Here is a 20,348-nt window from a genome sequence, read left to right on the forward strand (position 1 = left end):
CTATTACACAACTGGTAAAACAACTCTAAGTTTTTTCCTTATACAAAGGGGTTAAGTTGCACCATCCTTAAATAAAAAGAACATAATAACAGATATCTGTGTTTCTTTTTGCAACATTTCAAGCAGGTCCTTTTATTTTAAGGGTATGCAAAAGTGTAATAATTATGACTCTCCTGTATATGCCTAATTTCATCAATTTCTAAGACTACCTTACCATGTTTTTATAAAAATGCTGTTCCAGTGCCAGAATTATGAAGTTTATGATTTTATCATATCAACATTATATGATCCAAAAATTATCTTAAGATTCATTTGAACAGTCTTCATTTTTAAAAAAATAAGCAAATACAATGTGTCTGTGTTTATACATTATTTCAAACCAGCCACTCACATAAACATACAGCATTATATTTTCATATCACTAATAATACACAAGAGAAAGGAATACAGTACCTTTTTTTCCCTCTGAGAAGCTACTGTTTTTCAAAAAGTAACTTATTTTCATAACATGCAATGATATAAAGTGAAAAGTGTTCCTTTGACCATTTAACATGTAGTTTTAATCATTCATCAACATGGACTGAGCATCAATTATGCCAAGCACTATGATAGGCAAGATACAGATATGAGTAAGACATGGCCCTTGCCCTCAAGGAGCTCACAGTCTAGTGGTCGAGATAAAGAAACAAACATATAACCATAAAATGAAACAGCCCATAAAAGAAGTGAGAAGACACTAAGGTAGCACCAAAAGAAGGAGTGGTCTAACTGCCAATATGGCTGGACGCAGCTGGGGCTCTGTAGAGGAGGCTATATGTATGCTAAGACAAGGACGAGTTTGTTAGGCAAAAAATAAAAACAAATTATTTTACATATACTACGTTTTTCATAAGTTCAAATTCATATGGCCATTCACATATAGGATAACAAAGCATCTGTTTTCACAATCCAGCATCTTTTCATCGACTATGATTAGTACATTCATTCCCTCGGCAGAAATGAAGAGCTAGTAAAAAGCATGAAATGCTCATTCCAAACCTCCAAAATAAATTCTACATTTATTGAACAAATATTTATTCAGCATGTATTACATGCAAGGATCTGGAACAGCTGCCACAGAAGAATACAAAGATGAATAATTTGTGCTTGCTGCTATCAAGAGCTATAAATGTTGATGAAACTGAGGCTACAGTGGAAAGGAAAATATATAGTTTTCTTAGTAAGTATTGTAGAAAATCAAAAGAACTTGATTCAAATGACTGCCATAGAAGGCTAAAATAAAACTCTGTAAACAGTGCACCTGTTCTTAGCTCATTTTCATTCCACTAGGGTTCTTTCAGAGGTTGAACATCTACAGTGATAGATATGCTCCTACTCCGTAAATTAAAAATCTACTTTCATGGAACCTGCATTTATTAGTGTCCCACAAATCCTAAATGACAATGTGGGCAGTCAAGAACCTCCCCAATCTAGCCTCAATCTGCTATTCCTGACTTATCTTGCATTGCTCTGGCTCACTGGCAACTCACCACTCTACCTCTGTTGAAGGACATTCTCCAACTTGAATTGCTCTCCTTTCCCCACAGTCTAGACAGATCCACTGCTATGAACATTTTAACCACCTCTGAGGCATTCTCTCCTTCCTCTGAACACCTATACCTTTGAAACCCTATACTACCAATCTTCTAATAATTAGCACATACCTTGGTTATCAATATTGGCTGCAAAATGTAATCCCTTGGAGAGATTTAAAAATACTGATATCTGCCTGGTATCCCACCCCAGAGATTATAATGTAATTGGAATGAGATTGTCTGGGCATTGGTATTTTTAAAAGCTCCCCAAGTGAGTGTAAAATGTAGTCAAAGTTAAGAACTACTGCCAGAGTTTCTCAACAAAGATGGGAAGAATCATACAAATTAGAATCACCTGGGGAGCATTTTCAAACTATACCACAACCCCATAATACTACCCACCACTTTCCACCTCCCTTACCTGGCCTTTCATTCTAAAGGCGGGGAATCAGGATCACAGGTGGAAGAGTAGAGAAGAGGTGTCTGCTCTGTTAGAGTACCCTAGGTGATTCTGATCTGGCCCTCTTCTGAAGTTCATTATTTTAAAATTTTACATATTCTTCTTATATCCTCTAGATTATGTCTTATTCATCTTTGTATCTCTGGGAATGCCTAGCATATACCAAGTCCTCAATAAATAAGACTTCAAATAAACTCATTACTACCTGTACAGGAAGTAATGAGGTCAGAAATTTTGTTTGCAAGATCACATTAATTTCCAGTTTAGAGCTGCCAACCAAGTGATTACCTTCCCACCCCCCCCCCCCAAAAAAGGTCTATTTGAACCATATACAAAGAATAGGAAATGTAAAGAACATTTCTTACCGGCATGGCATTGCTAGGATCCTCCCCATACATAAACTGGACTTTAACTGTTATATTTCTGGCAGAACCTTGACGGTTGGCAAAATTGAGACTCTGAGGGTATATGTAGAGAAGGTTTCTGTGAAGGCAATAGTATACATGATAGTGAATACATATCTAAAAACACTATGTATCACTACTACACACCACAAAAGGAATAGAAGAACAAATACTGGGTTATTAGCATTTGCTAGACACTATGCTATTTTCACATACAATGCTTGATTTGATCCTTAGAGTAGTCGTTCAAACAGATAGCAATCAAATATACCCCCCTTTTGCAGATGAATCGAGGCCCAGAAAAGTTAAGAGATTTTCACATACAATCAAATAAGTGGCAAAGCTGAAATGAGAATACAGTTCAGTCAGACTTCAAAATGCATGTTCTTTCCTCTAGAAGAGGCTTCTGGGAAATAAACAAGTATGAACAGAAACATTATTAAGAAGTTAAAAGACAGTTCTAATATTATCTTAGTTTCTCCAAGCAGATATAAATAGGATGACATTTAGAAATCAGGCTTTTTGTACAAATGTGATCAAGGTTTTAACAGGTATAATATTCTACATTATTATTCAAAAACACATATGATAATATGGTAGGTATAATGGTATTAGGTAGTTACTATGAGAAAATCACATATTACTCTACAATTATTTGACTTCATGCCCAGTTGCATCTTACACAGCTTTAACAGTCCCTGCTGCCAACACAGAGATGAGAAATAATTCAAGGAAAGGCACCAAAAGAGAGGGCTTAAAAAAAAAAAAAGAAAAAGAAAAAGATTGAGAGTTACTTTACCTGAAGACTAGTGCTTGCTGAGAGCTGATGAACAAGACTTCAAGCATAATAAAACCCTCCTCATCAACTGCTAGGACAATGAAAATAGGTCTACATTTTCTAGAAGGTGGTAGGGCAATATAGAAATTTTAAATGACCATACTCTTTGACACAACAAACCCACCTCTAGTCTAAGGAGAGAACTGCATATATGTACAAATGGGTGTGTTCAAAGAAATTCATGACATTTTTTATATTAGGAAATAATTATAAAGAAACATGTTCATCAGTATTGGACTAATTAATTAAATTAAGATATATTAAAAGAAGAATACATTTCAGAGTCCTAAAAATGACAATATGCAGCAGTATTTATTAATGCAGAAAGAGATACCCAGCATGTTGGATGAAAAAAAGGTTGCAGGGCAGGATGTATAGTGGCATTAACCTACTTGCGGAAAATTGTGAAGAAATAATGGCTGAAAACTTCTCTAATCTGAGGAAGGAAACAGACATCCAGATCCAGGAAATTCAGAGAGTTCCAAATAAGATGAACTCAAAGAGACCCACCCCAAGACACATTATTATTAAAATGTCAAAAGTTAAAAACAAGAAGATAAAAAGAGGTAAAATATATCACACATCTAATGGCACAGAAATACCTATAAACAAGACCATTTCAAAACAATGCTGTGTTGTGAGAGAAGTATGCAGAAGCTATGGGAGGAAAAGACAGGTACTCAGTTGATCATGGAGAAGTCTTTTCATCTACTCCCTCTGCAATACATTTGTTGAAGAATTATTGATATTTTTGTGTAGATTTTTCCAGAGGCTGGATTTTACTGACTGCACACTGTAGTGACATTTAACATGTTCCTCTGTGTTTTCTATGAATTGAGAGTTGAATCTAGAGCCTTGGTCAAATTTTGGTGGCAAGATCACTTCATAAATGGTACTGTGTCCTTCTATCAGAAGGAAAATGTTTGGTTGTTGTTTCATTTTTTGTGCAATTAGCAGACAATGATGACCAATGCCTAAATCCATTAACTCATTAAGGATTGCCAAAAGGTGATATTCTATCATTGCTTCTTTATTTAACAGCTGGAATATCTCTATGAAGAGCACTTTTCCCTTATCTACTATTTGCTTCGCCAGTGAGCCATTATATGAGAGGCAAGAATAAATGCTTGATTCTTTTCCATTAGCTGCCAGTTTTCAAAATAATCAGTTGGTACATTACATTCCTCTAAAAGGGATAGTGTCTTTTTTTTAAAGAATCACTTATAAACTCATGGACCAAACATATTAACGGGTTTCAATATTTTGCAGTTATTATCTTTATTGGTGTTCAAATTGTACTATCTTTGACAAGTGAAAAGGTCGATTCAAACTGGCTCATGATTCCTTTTGATTCAGTCATAATAGTCTTTGACGGCTTCTTACTATCTGTTACGACAAGACCTTCCAGGCTCTTCTTGTACACTTTTTTCCCAAACCTGGAATCAGCCATTTCTCCAAGGAGTTGGGGTTTTTGAATGGGTAATGTTTTTCCAGGCCACTCATTGTGGGTTATTCATTGTTTCTAGGCCTTTTAAAGCTGAAAGAGTTAGGGGAAAATGCTTTTAACATGAAATATATCCTGAGTTCATAGTGATAATCCAAATTCAAATTCAAGAATACAAGGTTTTTATTTATTCTTTTCTCTCTTGTACCTATATATCATTTTTCCTGTGCTGAGAACCATTCTCAAGGACATCAACTACGAGAGAACTAGAATATCACTTAATTACTCTCATTGTGTATTATTCCAACAAAGGAGTCTTAAGGAACTTCAAGATTATGTGGTCATCCAGAAGAAGATGAGCCTACAAAGACTGATAAGGCACCCACAAAGAAACAGAAGGAAAACCATGAAAGTACAGTGGCAAGGAAGCCCAAGGAAGAAATTACAAGCAGAATTATAAGAGTTAAGTGTCAAATGCTATTCACAGACCAAATGAGGTAAGAAATGAAAAATGTCAACTGAATTTAGCAACTTCAAAGTCACTGGAAATCTCAGGCTGAAAACAGACAAAAGTAGGTTTAAAGAGTAAGTAGGAGGTAAGAAAATGAAATAAGTGAAATTCTGAAGAGTGTAGCTGAGAATGGGAGAAAGATAATGCAATAGCTGGATATAGAACATAGGGATTCTGGAAGCTTTTTAAGACTGGAAAGGTTTAAGTTTGATTAAATCCTAACGCAAAGAATTTAGTTGAGACAGAGTTTGCATACACTAGAACAAGAATGTAAGATTCCTGAAATGGTGGGAGAGAACAGGATCCAAAGCGCATGATAACAGATCGGCCTTTATTATGTTTATAATGCCTCATTGTGACATTTATTGAGTATGCAGTATACTAGATACTGAGAATATAGAGATAAAAGACAAAGTTCTTGACTTGATAGAACTCACAGTCTGGAGGGAGAATAAGACAGGCAAATACTTATAATGTAGTATGATAAATGCTATGAACACAGAATGTCACTGGGGCCCACAAGAGGACTTGAAACTAAAGAATCTGCCCATAAATTTCAGTGAGAAATTTACAAGTAGGATAGACATGCAAAACACACAGAAAATCAAAACACATCATGCCTTCCCCCACCCCTCAATTTCTGCATTTGGATTACTACTGTTTTAGCTTTGTGGATATGGACATAACTGGCCCCTTCCCATCTTTTGAGTCTTAGAAAGCTTCACTTTACCTCCCCACATAACACCACTTTGTTATTCCATTCACAACTCTTAAAGAATCTGCTTAAGATAATCCCAAATTATCTTGTTTGTTTGTACATTATGTCTTGTTTATGTATCTCCTTAAATAAAGCCCAAATTCCATGAGGGCAAGGACCTTACCTATCTAGTTAACTGCTATATTTCCAATGCCTAGAATAGTTCCTCATATGAATAAATGATTGAATGAATGAATGAACAGTACAGAACTCACATAATATTTAGTTACTTAACTCTTCTGGAGTTCGAATTTTCATATGAAATGCAAATTAACTGAACATTAAGCTATGCTTGATTTCTAATATAAGCAATACAACTTTAAATTCAACTTGTTTATGAAGGTGAAAGGCATGCATTTAGCCCAGACTCTTTTTCATTTGACTGCTAACTACGCTAATAAATTTCCACATAAACCCAGTAAGTCTTTACCATGCATTTATAATACTCCTTCAGAGGAATTTTAAATCAGCAGAGAGAAGGTAGATCAATGAAAAGTGTTGAGTTGCTGAGATAGCTGACTGGCCTTTTTTAAGGCTGAATTCATATTTCACCACCTCCTCAAAATAAATTCCAGATTAAATCAAAGTTTTAAATAATAAAAATAAAACCATAAAAGTACTAGAAAACCTTTAAAGAGACCATATTTTATAGGTGAGGAAGGCATTTCTGAGCATGAGCCACAAAAAATCATAAAAGACAAATTTTAAAGCCTCTACAGAGCAGGGGATACCATAAACACAAGTGGAAGACAAAGGACAAATTGGAAGAACACTGTTTGCTACACACATGACAAAGAGTTAGTATCCATCACATGCAAATAATTCCTAAAATTATTCAGAAAGAGACAAACAAAAAAAGGGTGGGGAGTTTGATGGGGGGAGGGAGACTTAGATAATACTCAGGTAATTCACAAAGAGAGCAAGACAGACAGCAAAATAAACTAGATATATGTGCCTACTAGGTTTATCAATATTTTGTCTTTCTCATTTAAAGCACTGGTAAAACTTCATGGGAAAAGAGGAACTCTCATATACTCTTGGTAGGGATATAAATTGGCACAATCCTTTTAAAGGATAATCTGACAAGAGAAATCTACTTTGAAAGTTAACGTCTATGAACTTATCATATGAAAATATTTATACACAAATATAAACACATTTTCTATGCATATTGTTTGTAACCAGAAAATTGCAAGCAACTGAAATGATCATTGACAAGCAGATGATTAAATTAAGGTGCATTCATATAATAAAAGATTGTGCAGCCATTTAAAAGGATATGGTAAATCTATAGGCACTCATATGAAAATAAATTTTAAAATGTTATGGTCTTGAATCAATTTATATATATAACACGAGCTATACATAACACACTCCCATTTGTGTTAAAAAAAAATTACATTTAGGTAGTCATCCAAGGGAACTGGTATGATAGACCCCAAAATGTTAATAGGGAAGAGTCAGCATTTTTATTTTGTATAGGTTTTTCAAATATCTGAGTTTCCACAATAAATACTTTCAACATAACAAATTAACATTTATTAATAGCGAACATGAGAAAAAAGCTAAGATAAATAAAATGACTCCTTCAAAGGTCACTCATCTTCTGGACCTCTGCTGTCCAATAATATGGTCTAGTGAGACTATAGAGTACTTGATCTGTACCTGTTCTGAGATATCCTGAAAGTATAAAGTACATACTAGATTTGGATTAAACAAAACATACTATTAAAATTAATTTCACTTGTTTCTTTTCAGTTTTTTACACACATAGCTCACACTATATTTCCATTGGACAGTGCTGTTCTGGACAAAGAGAGGAAAAGGGAGCTAATGTATTGATATTACTCTGGCATTATTCTTTAGTTACTATAAATATTTCTATTTATAAATATGCTTTTCTCAGTTACTTTTAGAATCTTTCTATCGAATATATTAATTCAAAAACAAATGACCACAGTTTAAAAGGAAGAAATTACTAGTGATACTATATTCAACAGACCCAAAATGCCTTGTGTTTTATTTGGAACTCAAATCTCCATAAGATTGCACAACCTGGGGGAGGATAAAGGACTTTGCTTTGCTTAGAATTTAAACAAAGCTCCCAAATGTCCTAAAATTCTATGCAGCTAAGAAATTTTGTATATTAGTTCTTTGAAACTAGGAATTCTTAAATTAGGTCTTAATTTTGCTTAGTTTCTTATTTTCTTTGGCATAAAAATTTTAAGTTTTTATAACATTACTGGTTACATCTCATCAGGGTTCTATTTAAACAGGCACAAGTTCAAGCAAAGATTAGATTCTGCCTTTAACAATGTGTACTCAGACAGGAGGCATTAAAAGGTAGATGTAAAAATCATTTACAAAATTACTACTTTCATTACATTTCCCATGTTGACACTCTTCCACAGCTTGTAATTAGGCAAATTATTTATTTTAATTATATTCAATAACATGTCAAACTATGATAAGAAAAAAAATTATCCAGATATTTCTACCCAGAGACAATATACTATAAACCAAGAATATGCAACCGCTGCCTCTAATCTATCCTTTAGGGTTACATGTGAGGAAATATATAATTGTGCAAAAAGTGTCAATACTCCAGCAGAGTAACCAAATAGAAGGAAATTCCTTCACACAGCCTTTCTTTGGTATTAGTGTCCAGTTACTTTCATGCACTGGAAGGGACTACTTCTCAAATTCCTTTCTCTGAAAAGAACCTCCTATATCAAAAAGGCGTATCTATTATATGCAAATTTTGTGTTTGAAAAACTCCAGTGTTAAGACTTTATCATTATCTTACTCATTCAATAAAAATGTATGGTTTCTCCAGCAGGTTAGGCATTATACTAAAGTGCTGTATAGGATATAAATTTAAAACAGATATAGATCTTACCAATGAACAGCTTATAGTACAATAGAGACAAGAAGCTGGCCCATCTCCATTCCCCCTCAACTAGAAAATGGATGAAATATCAGGGTCAATAGTTTTAAGCCAGAAAAGTAGACAGTTTAGTTAGGAGAAGTTTCGAAATATGCCCTTCAGGACCAATGATCACAACACTAACATATCTCTTTTAAAAAGAGGGAGAAAATTCAAATTTCTTCACTAGTTCAACATACACTTCTATAATTCCATAACATGTACCAGTGGTAAAGGTAAGATGAAAATGAAGAATAAGGAAAAATATTTTGTTTTTCTTCTTCATTAGTGGAAGTATTTGTATATTTTTATTTACTTGCATTCTATATTTCTCTTACAAACAGAAATATTTATGTGGTTCTGTACTGGACACTTAGAAAAAGTATACAGGCTAAACAAAAGACTTAATTCCTTGTACTTATCAAGGTCCAAGAGACCAAAACTCAGAAAACCCAGACTCTAGCAAAACTTCCCAATTTATGTCACCTTAACATAAGACTAGATAATATTTACCAATAAAATATTACAGCAATATTACGTAAGTGCATTGCCTTTTTAATTACAAAAGAATACTAATACATAATACTGTGTAGTGTTTACTAAACACTAGGTAGTGCTCTAAGTGCTTTAAAATATTTTTAATCTTTATATAACTCTATAAAGTAGACATTATCTTCACTTGATAGACAAGAAAACAGAGGTCAGAAAAGCTAAGTAATTTGACCAAGGTACAGAAAAGCTAAGTAGTTTCACAGAGCTGAAGAACAGCACAGCCAGGATTCCAATTCAGCCAGTCTCTCTCCAGAATCAAACTCTTAACCACTGTAGTTTACTACATCTACTGCCAACTGTTCTATCCAAAAGCCCTTAATCCTAATCCAAAATCATCAAAAGAAAGGGTCTCTGTTTTACTCCAGGAAGAAGCATTTCTAAGAACGGAAATTTGGAAATGATAAATTTTGTAAAGTTTTGCTTGATAATTTACCATTTAAACTGAAATTCATTATGTTAAAACTTTTCCCTTTGCAAAAGAGCTGTTGCATTTATGAAAAATTTCATTTAGATAGGGCTAATCACACACGCATACACACACACAAATTAAAAGGTCATTTCATGGATATAATAACTAACATTTTGAGTACTTCCTATTTGCCAGACACTGTTCTAAGTACTTTACACATATTACTTCTTTTGCTTCTCCTTAAGTATGTACTAAAAAATACCTAACTTACAGAAGAGGAGACTGAGGTGTGGGAAGGTTAAGTAACTTATCTAAGGCAGGATAGCTAGATCTGGTTTCTGGACCAGACCATAGTCTTATTCCAAAGACCACACTCTTAACAATTTTACTATATTAATTTGTCAAGATAAGGCATTTTAAAAGTATTTATTATTTTCTCAAAAAAGTTCTTAATATGAACACTCAAGAAAAATAATCACTTGTAATTTAACTGAAACATTTAGTATTTTTCCTTTTAACACTAAGTTAGAAGCACAGTGGAACATTATTTTTAATCATACTATTAATTTTTTGGTTTTGTTAAATTTAGATCATGAATATTGTTACCAAGCACACAAACTTTAGAAAAACTTATAATGGGCAAATAGTTTCTGACATTTTAAGTATTGGGTTGGCCAAAAAGTGCCTTTGGTTTATAAAAAAAAAATAAAAGACACATTCTTCATTTTCACCAAGAACTTTATTGAACAATGTATTCACTCTTTTGTTCCACTACCTTCTGCCATTTTTAGGTAACTTCATAATTCCATCTTCCCAAAACTTTTTATCTTTTTGAGTGAAGAACTGTTCCAGGTGCCCTTTACAGTCTTCCAGGGGATTGAAATTTTTTCCATTAAGAGAATTTTGTAAAGACCGAAATAAATGGAAATCCGAAGGTGCAATGTCTGGTGAATACGGTGGATGAATCAGAATCTCCCAGGCAAGCTTAACATACAGTCTTGCATTATCCTGATGGAATATTATGCGTTTTCTGTTGACTAATTCTGGATGCTTTTTGTTGAGCGCTGCTTTCAGTTGGTCTAACTGGGAGCAGTACTTGCTGGAGTTAATCGTTTGGTTTTCCGGAGGAGCTCATAATAGAGGACTCCCTTCCAATCCCACCATATACACAACATCACCTTCTTTGGATGAAGACCAGACTTTGCTGTGGTTGGTGATGGTTTATTTTGCTTGCCCCACGATCTCTTCTGTTCCACATTATTGTACAGTATCCACTTTTCATTGCCCATCACAATTTGTTTTAAAAACGGAACATTTTCATTATGTTTCAGTAGAGAAGCACATGCAGAAGTACAGTCAAGAAGGTTTTTTTTCACTTAACTTATGTGGAACTCAAACATCAAAGCGATGAACATAACCAAGCTGGTGCAAATGATTTTCAGCGCTTGATTTGGATGTTTTGTCTATGTTGGCCATCTCCCGTGTGGTATAAGGTTGATTGTTCTCAGTTAATGTCTCGGTTTGATCGCTACCAACTTCAACTGGTCTACCCGACCGTGCAGCATCGTCCAGTGAGAAATCTCCAGCACAAAACTTCACAAACTACTTGTGACATGTTCGATCAGTCACAGCACCTTCTCCATACACTGCACAAACCTTTTTATGCATTTCAGCTGCATTTTTACCTTTCTTGAAATAATAAAGCATAATATGCCAAAAATGTTGCTTTTTCTTCCATCTTCAATATTAAAATGGCTACACAAAAATTCACCAATTTTGATAAGTCTTTTTTTAAATGCACACTGATATGACAGCTATCACATACAATCTAACAAAATTGTTTTGAATGAAGTTAAAGACAACTAAGTGCTACTGGAGCCATCTTATGGAAAAAACCGAACAAACCTTTCTTTTGGTCAACCCAATATTTAATTCTGGTTGACCTTAGAAAACCACATAACCTATTGGTCTTACAGTGGGCACACGGAAAAGAGGCTAGAACATAGAGACATAGACTATAACAGAGAAAAAGGATGAAACATCTTTTAATGTATGGGATTTTGTGATAATATACAAATATGATTTAGATAGATTATCTGAAGCAAAAAGATATACTAACAAATAATTACAATGACAAATAATAAGAAATATATAATCATATGTTAGCTTATATAGAGTACCATGGGAATGCAGCATTACCACCACCTGCAGATGTGGAGGAAGGTTTCACAGAGAAGGCATTTTTTTTTAATCGATCACTGTTTCCAAAAAAAACTAAAATACAATTTGGGAAATGTATACTTAATTCATTAATTTTTCCTCAACTTTAATGATGACTTTATCAGTCAAAAGAATTTGGTATTTACTTGTAAATCTCTTTAAAAATCATGACAAATTAAAATGAGCTTTCAAAAACAGGTAGATCTCATAACACTGAAAGTGCAGTTTATAATACAGCAAAATTAAATACAATAATCATTTTAAATGACCTATTAAATTCTTTGTTCATTTCTTTGACTTCATTTAGCATTGATCTAACTCAATGTGGAAGGTTACATTCATACAAGTTTAAACAGCTTAATGATTAACTATATTCACCTGTCAACCTTACTGTTTATGAGGCAAATAGTGTTATATAGAGAGTTCAGAAGTCTCGGTATGCTTACAGGAAAAAAACAAATTCCAAATCGTTTTAAAGTGAATAATTAGGATAAAAATGTACACTATTAAGCTCTTTCTTTTTATTGCTCCTCTAGTTATTTCTTCCAGAATTGACCAAGACTATTCATCATTTGATTCTGTATCTCCAGAGCCAAAATCAAGATTTGCTATGTTAGATGATGTAAAAATTTTAGCCAATGGCCTACTTCAGTTAGGACATGGTCTTAAAGACTTTGTTCATAAGACTAAGGGCCAAATTAATGACATATTTCAAAAACTCAACATATTTGATCAGTCTTTTTATGACTTATCACTGCAAACCAATGAAATCAAAGAAGAAGAAAAGGAACTTAGAAGAACTACATCCAGACTGCAAGTCAAAAATGAAGAAGTAAAGAACATGTCACTTGAACTCAACTCAAAACTTGAAAGTCTCCTTGAAGAAAAAATTCTACTTCAACAAAAAGTGAGATACCTGGAGGACCAATTAACCAATTTAATTAAAAATCAACCTGAAATTCAGGAACACCCAGAAATAACTTCACTCAAAGTAAGTATAAAACAAAGAGGGTTCATAATTATGTTTTCAATGTGGATCTTTTTTAAAAAATATTTTAAAACATGCTACTTGAAATACTTTGTTGAACTGTTGAAACACTATATTTTTCTCATGAAAAAAAGACTCCAGGAAATAAATTTTCCCATTATAATTTCAAGTTGGTTTTTGTTTCCCTAACATTATTTATGAAAATAACTAAACTTTGCATTTCAGATGAAAATTACAAGACAGTTAAGCAATGAAATTTAGAACACTAAATTATTATACTATTGCAAATTACTGGAGGCAAGTCAAAAGCTAAAGGAATATAACTTGTGTAACTATTCTCCCATCTTTAAAATATATAAAAGTAATACAGTTAATGGAAAAGATATTAAAATACTGTTTTTTTTTTTCATTTAATTGAAATAGTTTAAAGTTCAGGAAATCAGATTTTAGAGATGGTACATTTTAAATAAAACACAAAAACTAAAGTATGTACTATGTGAAAGAAGAATACAAGGGGAAAAGGTTTGCCAGTACCAGTTTTCTAATCCAGTATTAGTTTAAAAAATTAGATTGTGATAGTGTTACAGGAAATAAAAAAGTCTAATTTAACAAAAAAGAAAGAAACTTCTAACCAATCTATAATCTATGTCCAGACTTTTGTAGAACAGCAAGATAATAGCATCAAAGATCTTCTTCAGACCGTGGAAGAACAATACAGACAATTAAATCAACAGCATAGTCAAATAAAAGAAATAGAAAATCAGGTAAGTCAATATTTTAATAGTATGTCCAATCTTTTACGTAAAATTTAGGTTTATGAAAACACTTGACCCTAAAATTATTTTAAATAATTATAGTTGGATAGTGAATAAAAGGATCGCATCAGCATGATCATTAGGTTTGCAGGCTCTGAAGCTAATAAACTACCTGGGGTTGAATTTTGGCTCTAAAACTTTTGTGTGACCTTGAATAAATTACTTAACCCCTTCTCAGTTTCCTCATGCACTCTATGTAGATAATAAAAGAATCTGTCTTACAGGACTGTTGTGAGAAAAAAAGAATTAATTCATGCAAAGTATATCCTCAATATAGCAGCCAAAGAGATTCAATTAAAATTTAAATTAGACTATCTCTCTCTTTGTTCAACACCGCACAATGGCTTCCGGTCTCACTCGTAGTGGCCCATAAGACCCAGATGACTCTTAATCATCTCACTGACTTCATCTCCTGTACTCTAGTCACACTGGCCTTTTTACTGTTACACAAACACATCAGGCTGCTATCTCAGGGTCTTTGCCCTTGTTGCTCTCTGTCTGGAATGCTCTTCACCCTGGTATCTGCATGGGCCCACTCTTACTCACTTTAGGTCTTTCTCAAATACAAAATTCTCAAAGAAGCCTTCCCAGATAACTTAATCAGAAATTATAATCCCCTACACCCATGCTTGAAACCTGCTACCTCCTTCATTACTCTCTTTTCTTCCTTAACATTTATCCCTATTTAACGTAATATATATTTGAGTTATTTATCTTGCCTGTCCCTGCACTAGAATGTAAGCTCTGTAAGTACAGAAAGTTTCTTCTATTTTTTTAAATTGCTATAGCTCCAAAATATAGAACTCTGTCTGACACATAGTAGGCACTTAATAAATACATGTTAATAAAGGTAATGTCACATTTAGCACAAAGAAGTCAATAAAAACTTACTATGATTAATATTATTATTAGAAGCTATATGTCTAATAATTAAAGTTTAATACCCAAAAATATAATTAATCTGCAATGTAAATAACTGGCTAGGTGAGCAAGGGAGATACGTGTTTGGAATAAAGCTATGCCAAAATCTAAGATTTCCAATATATAGTACCATAGTTCAAAAATATTAATTAGTAATAATACTACTAAACAGCTGTTCAAGAGAGTTTCAAAAATAATACAGACCTGAAGAAACTGGTATAAAAAAAAAATAGATGCCAAGAACTATAAAACAAATATTACCAATTTCCACCAAACAAACACATTATGTTTCAGTAATTTTATGAATCATAATTTTAGTAGGTTATTTTTGCTAATTGTCTGAAAAGGGGTTTTTGCCAGCTAGTTTTGATTTCCATAATTTCCTTCTTACTATATGTTATTTTTCTAATTCTTTTCCTATATCTTTTATTATGAGTAAATTAACCTGCTCACAAAAGCAAAATGTCACTATTATAATATACATCCTGTCTAATAATAAAATGTATGAAGAATTCAACAATGAATTCTAAGTTGGAAGAAGCCTTAAATCATCTGACCCAACTTATTCAAATTTAAATTAAGAAACCAAAACTGTAAAGTTAAGTTACTATAAGATCACAGTTACTTAGTAGAAAAGACTAACATCCAGTAAGTGAACTTTACAACGGATCTTTATGCATTATATCCTAGGAAATGCCATTTATGCTGACATCAAAAAACTAACACTAATAACACATTACATACTCTGCTCTTCTCAACCCATCAATAAGAAAAGCTATCGGTCAATAAATTGCAAACCCAGCACAACAGACAATGAAATATTGAATATATTGAAAGTACACAAATAAAACTGCCAATTTGTTACCTCTACAGATATGATTACATGTCAAAAACTATCAAGAAAGTAGCCTTGTTCAAATTATGTGCTAGGTCTTAAGACCTACAACTGAGAATTATGAAATTTGAAATCTGCCTGTGTCACTGAACAGAACATATATTACATTCATATAAATAAATAGAACATATTAAAATATTCTAAGTAAAGTCTCTGCCTTTGATCTTACTGTTTTTTGATCAATTTCTGTTTTTTGCCTTGTCTTTCTCTATTTTTTTGAACTCTTTATGTGCCTGATTAAATATTTTGAGAACAGGAAGTCTGTATAATATGTATAGCATTGCTTATCCCTCTTAACATCAAAAACAATAACATATCATGAACTCAGATTTCCCCTAATTGTATATTCAGTACCATTTTTAAAAGTAGATTTATATTCTTTTATCAGTTAAGAAGAACTGGTATTCAAGAATCCACAGAAAATTCTCTTTCTTCTAAACCAAGAGCACCAAGAACTACTCCCTCTCTTCATTTGAATGAAACAAAAAATGTAGAACATGATGGTAAGATAATTTGGTGGGTTTCCTTCTTGAAACTAATATCGTCAAATTTTTCTTCTTTGACATTTCCATCAAAAATCTCTATTCTCAGGGCCTGTTCTAGACTAACTAAAAGAGAAAAAAGAGATAAATCCAACAAATATAATGTGTCAACCTAAATTAGATCCTGGTGATTTTTTTAAACCCTATAAAACATTCTTAAGACAATCGGGAAACATAAATATAGACTTGATATTAGATAATATAAAATTATTATTAATTTTCTTAGATGTAATGATGGTATTATAGTTACATAAGAGAATAATCTCATGTTTAAGAGATGCATGCCAAAATATCGAAGGGGTTAAGGGGCATGATGTTTGCAAATTCCTTTCAAATAGCACAGCAAAATACATATTTGTATGTATTTGTGTTTATAAAGCAAATATGGCAAAATGTTAACAACTGTTGAATACAGATGAAAAGATTATGGCATTCTCTTCAATGTTTCTACTTTCCATAAGAAAAACAAAAAAGATGGGGGAACAAAGTCTCCATTCCTACCCAAGCTTTAAAAAAATGATATAGTTTGAAAACACATTTATTTTTAATGTAATTCATAGAAGAAAAAAGTTCTCTGTTAGTTTCCTCTATGTATGTTCACTCTTTCCTCATGTATCTGTTGACTACCTGCTATGCACCAAGCACTATACTAACATCTCATATGTAGTATTTTATTTATGTTTTTCCTAGATCTAAGGGAAAAAAGTGTTTAAAATTCTAATTTTGTCACTTTTCTTAAAAATAAATCAGTTTGGTAATAACTATTTTGATATTCTTTGCATAACACGCCATCTAATAAAAATGCTTTAGTATAAAGTACCTTTTCAATAACACATTACTGAAAAAGACTGAAGGCTACAGTCACCACAATTCCATAAAACGTCAAGTAAAATCTCAAGCTCTAAAGATATCATTCTTTATTACTGTATCTTACGTAATAACATTTCGTTGATTCTAGACATTCCTGCTGATTGTACCATCATTTATAATAGAGGTGAACATACAAGTGGCATCTATTCCATTAGACCCAGCAACTCTCAAGTTTTCAATGTCTACTGTGATGTTAAATCAGGTAAAACGAGCCTAAGAGAAAATAGACAGTAGCTAGCTCAGGTTACTCACTACCTATTAGTAAGGCTAATCCTGTTATTTTTGTTCTGAATACATATAAAAAGAAATATATATAACACAAGTAGTTATACAGATCTAGTACTTATATTTGTCTTGTTTATGTATTTACTCAGGCATTTACTCAATATTCTCCATCTTTTTCTATAAAATAATCTGAAATGACCTTTGTCAATAAGTTTATTAAGACAAATTCATTAGTTGCCCTTCACTTAACTTCTTGGGCTCATAATAAATAATAAAATGTTATTACCATAACAACATTAATAATACCTTGTACAGCCACCAATTAAAACCAAACAAAAAACCGTATTTTGTTACAACTATCAGCATAAGTCTACTGAAAATAAACAATCTGTTCATTTTATTCAGGTAGTTCATGGACATTAATTCAACATCGAATAGATGGATCACAAAACTTCAATGAAACTTGGGAAAACTACAAATATGGTTTTGGGAGGCTTGATGGTAAGCTGACTTCATTCACTGGTTAACTTAAAAATATTTATTAAGAGCCTATTACAGACTGGGCATTAGAAATACAACAATGAATGAGGAACACTCCTAGCCTTCATATAAATTATTAACAAATAACTACACATTTGTAAGTACTGAACTTATTACAAGTGTCTTTATTTGAATTATACTTTTCAGAATTACATGTCTATTCTATGTATACTTATCACAATTTAACTGGATGGCTTCTAATTATCATAATTATAATTATCAAAGATAAATTTGATTAAGTGCTAAGTGCTTCAAATAAGTGCTAAATGCTATGAATGGGCTACAAAGAAAACCATCCTTATCACTGGTCATTCTACTTTCTTATTAACATTTTAGATATTAACTATTTGGAAGTTGGAAGGCACAAGGAAGCTGTCAGATGTACAGTACAAAATGTTTAGATTTCAATTATTTAAATATGATAAATGTATACTATACAATGTGTGGTTTAAAATACATTTAGTTTAATTCAATGAAAATTATTATATTTTGATCACAAAATAAATAAGGTAAAAAACAAAATAAGCAAAATAAAAATGACAGAGGTTTAAAATCCAAAAAGCACATTATAAAAATCCATGAGTATGTACATGTACTCATTAATAAAGTGGATAACATCCATTATTATATCGAATTTTTAAACATTCAGTACTACTTGATCATTTAAACAATTCTGTATTCAAGCTACCAGTTAAATCCCTAACTAAAAGGTAGAATCAGTGATATGTTTTGTAGCTCCAAATCTTCTTCTGAGAGTGAGAGTCTAGAGTACTCATTTATTTCTACAAGAAAGTAAGCCATTTGTATTTTGCAATTCTTAAAATGAAATCTACAAATTCAACAGCAGTAGGGAAATTTTGACTTTTTTTCCTTAAATGCTTTAATAAAAGGGATAATTAAAGAGAGAGTAATTGTGATAGAGAGATCTATTTGTATTTACAATGTTATGTTTTTAATTCCAAATAAAATTGTTTAATTATAGAGAAAAGTTATTAAAAATTATGCTTTTTAATTTAAAATGTTTTTAAAAATTTATTTCCTTCTTTTTCTACAAAGAAAACATATATAACAAGCAAATATCAAAGGCCAGGATTATATTTGAGGAAAATTACATTATTATCCAAGTCTCTGGAAATACTTAACAAATCTCTTGATAGTATATTCATATTAATAAATAGCTGACAGTAAAGCCAGTACATGTAAGGACCCAGAAGTTAGATAATATTTTACCAATGACTAGCCCTAAAAGTACTTATAATAGTCTAACATGTTTCACCTGTGAAATATGCCTGATAATATCCATTTTAGAAAGGATAATCAGACTTTAGGTAGGCCTATTACTATTTTAACACCTGTTGTATTTTAACATCTATTACTATTTTAACATAACTATCTTCAATAAAATTGTTTTAAAAAGAAATATTTTACGAGACTCTAAAATAACCAAGGGATTCAAGACTAAAACATCTAATCTACTTACACCAAAAAAGAAAAAGAACACTCTCAAAAAAAATAGTCGCTGCCTAATCTGCAGTTAACAATCCACAGATTTTTACAACTTTTCTTTTCAGGAGAATTTTGGTTGGGTCTAGAGAAGATATACTCCCTAGTACAGCAATCTAACTATATCTTACGAATTGAGCTAGAAGATTGGAAAGACAACAAGCATTATATTGAATATTCTTTTCACTTGGGAGATCATGAAACCAACTATACACTACATCTAGTTGAGATTGCTGGCAACGTCCCCAACGCACTCCCGGAACACAAAGATTTGATGTTTTCTACTTGGGATCACAAAGCAAAAGGACACTTCAACTGTCCAGAAAGTAATTCAGGTATCCTCTTCCTAATATAAATACTTTATTTTCAAAGCTTCAAAATATCTTCCCAAAGTAATAGCTAATATCTTTCAATGTCAACTCTTTAAAATCTGAATCCAATATAAACATTTTCTCTATAGGTAAACGTCTCAAGGTAAGTGTTAACTTGATTATAGTTTGAGTACGTATTTTACCTCTAACTTTTCTCAGATATTTTATTTTTGGTCAGGTATATGAGACTTGTATAAATTCTTTTAAATTGGAATATATGTATACAACACTGTCATATTTATAAGAAATGAAGATATACTCACTGGCGAAATATAATAACAGTAACTACGTATGAGTTTGTATCTATTAAACTGCGTGTCTGTCCTTTTTAGGAGGTTGGTGGTGCCATGATGTATGTGGGGAAAACAACCTAAATGGTAAATATAACAAGCCAAAAGCAAAAACTAAGCCAGAGAGGAGAAGAGGAATATGCTGGAAGTCTCAAAATGGAAGGTTATACTCTATCAAATCAACCAAAATGTTGATCCGTCCAACAGATTCAGAAAATTCTGAATGAACTGAGGCAAATTAAAAAGCCAATAAATTGAACATTAAACTCATCCAAAATTACTGTGGTTTAAAA

The 20,348-nt window shown here is 32.3% G+C and overlaps 2 protein-coding genes across 7 annotated transcripts in view; one reads left to right on the plus strand and one right to left on the minus strand.

Moving 5' to 3' along the window:
- The window catches only part of DOCK7 (dedicator of cytokinesis 7), a 191,607-nt gene that overhangs the window by 103,320 nt on the left and 67,939 nt on the right, over positions 1-20,348 (minus strand). For all 6 annotated transcript variants that reach the window (XM_059923863.1, XM_059923850.1, XM_059923848.1 and 3 more), the window contains exon 15: positions 2,400-2,517. In XM_059923863.1, coding sequence (XP_059779846.1) covers positions 2,400-2,517 — 118 coding nt within the window. The remainder of the gene's footprint in view (positions 1-2,399; positions 2,518-20,348) is intronic.
- ANGPTL3 (angiopoietin like 3) lies at positions 12,592-20,282 on the plus strand. The gene is made up of 7 exons (XM_059899071.1): positions 12,592-13,086; positions 13,737-13,847; positions 16,103-16,217; positions 17,215-17,328; positions 17,757-17,852; positions 19,463-19,729; positions 20,098-20,282. The coding sequence occupies exons 1-7, from the start codon at positions 12,592-12,594 to the stop codon at positions 20,280-20,282; spliced, it is 1,383 nt and encodes a 460-aa protein (XP_059755054.1).

Source organism: Balaenoptera ricei, chromosome 1 (genome assembly GCF_028023285.1).
Source record: "Balaenoptera ricei isolate mBalRic1 chromosome 1, mBalRic1.hap2, whole genome shotgun sequence".
Classification (NCBI taxonomy): Eukaryota; Metazoa; Chordata; class Mammalia; order Artiodactyla; family Balaenopteridae; genus Balaenoptera; species Balaenoptera ricei.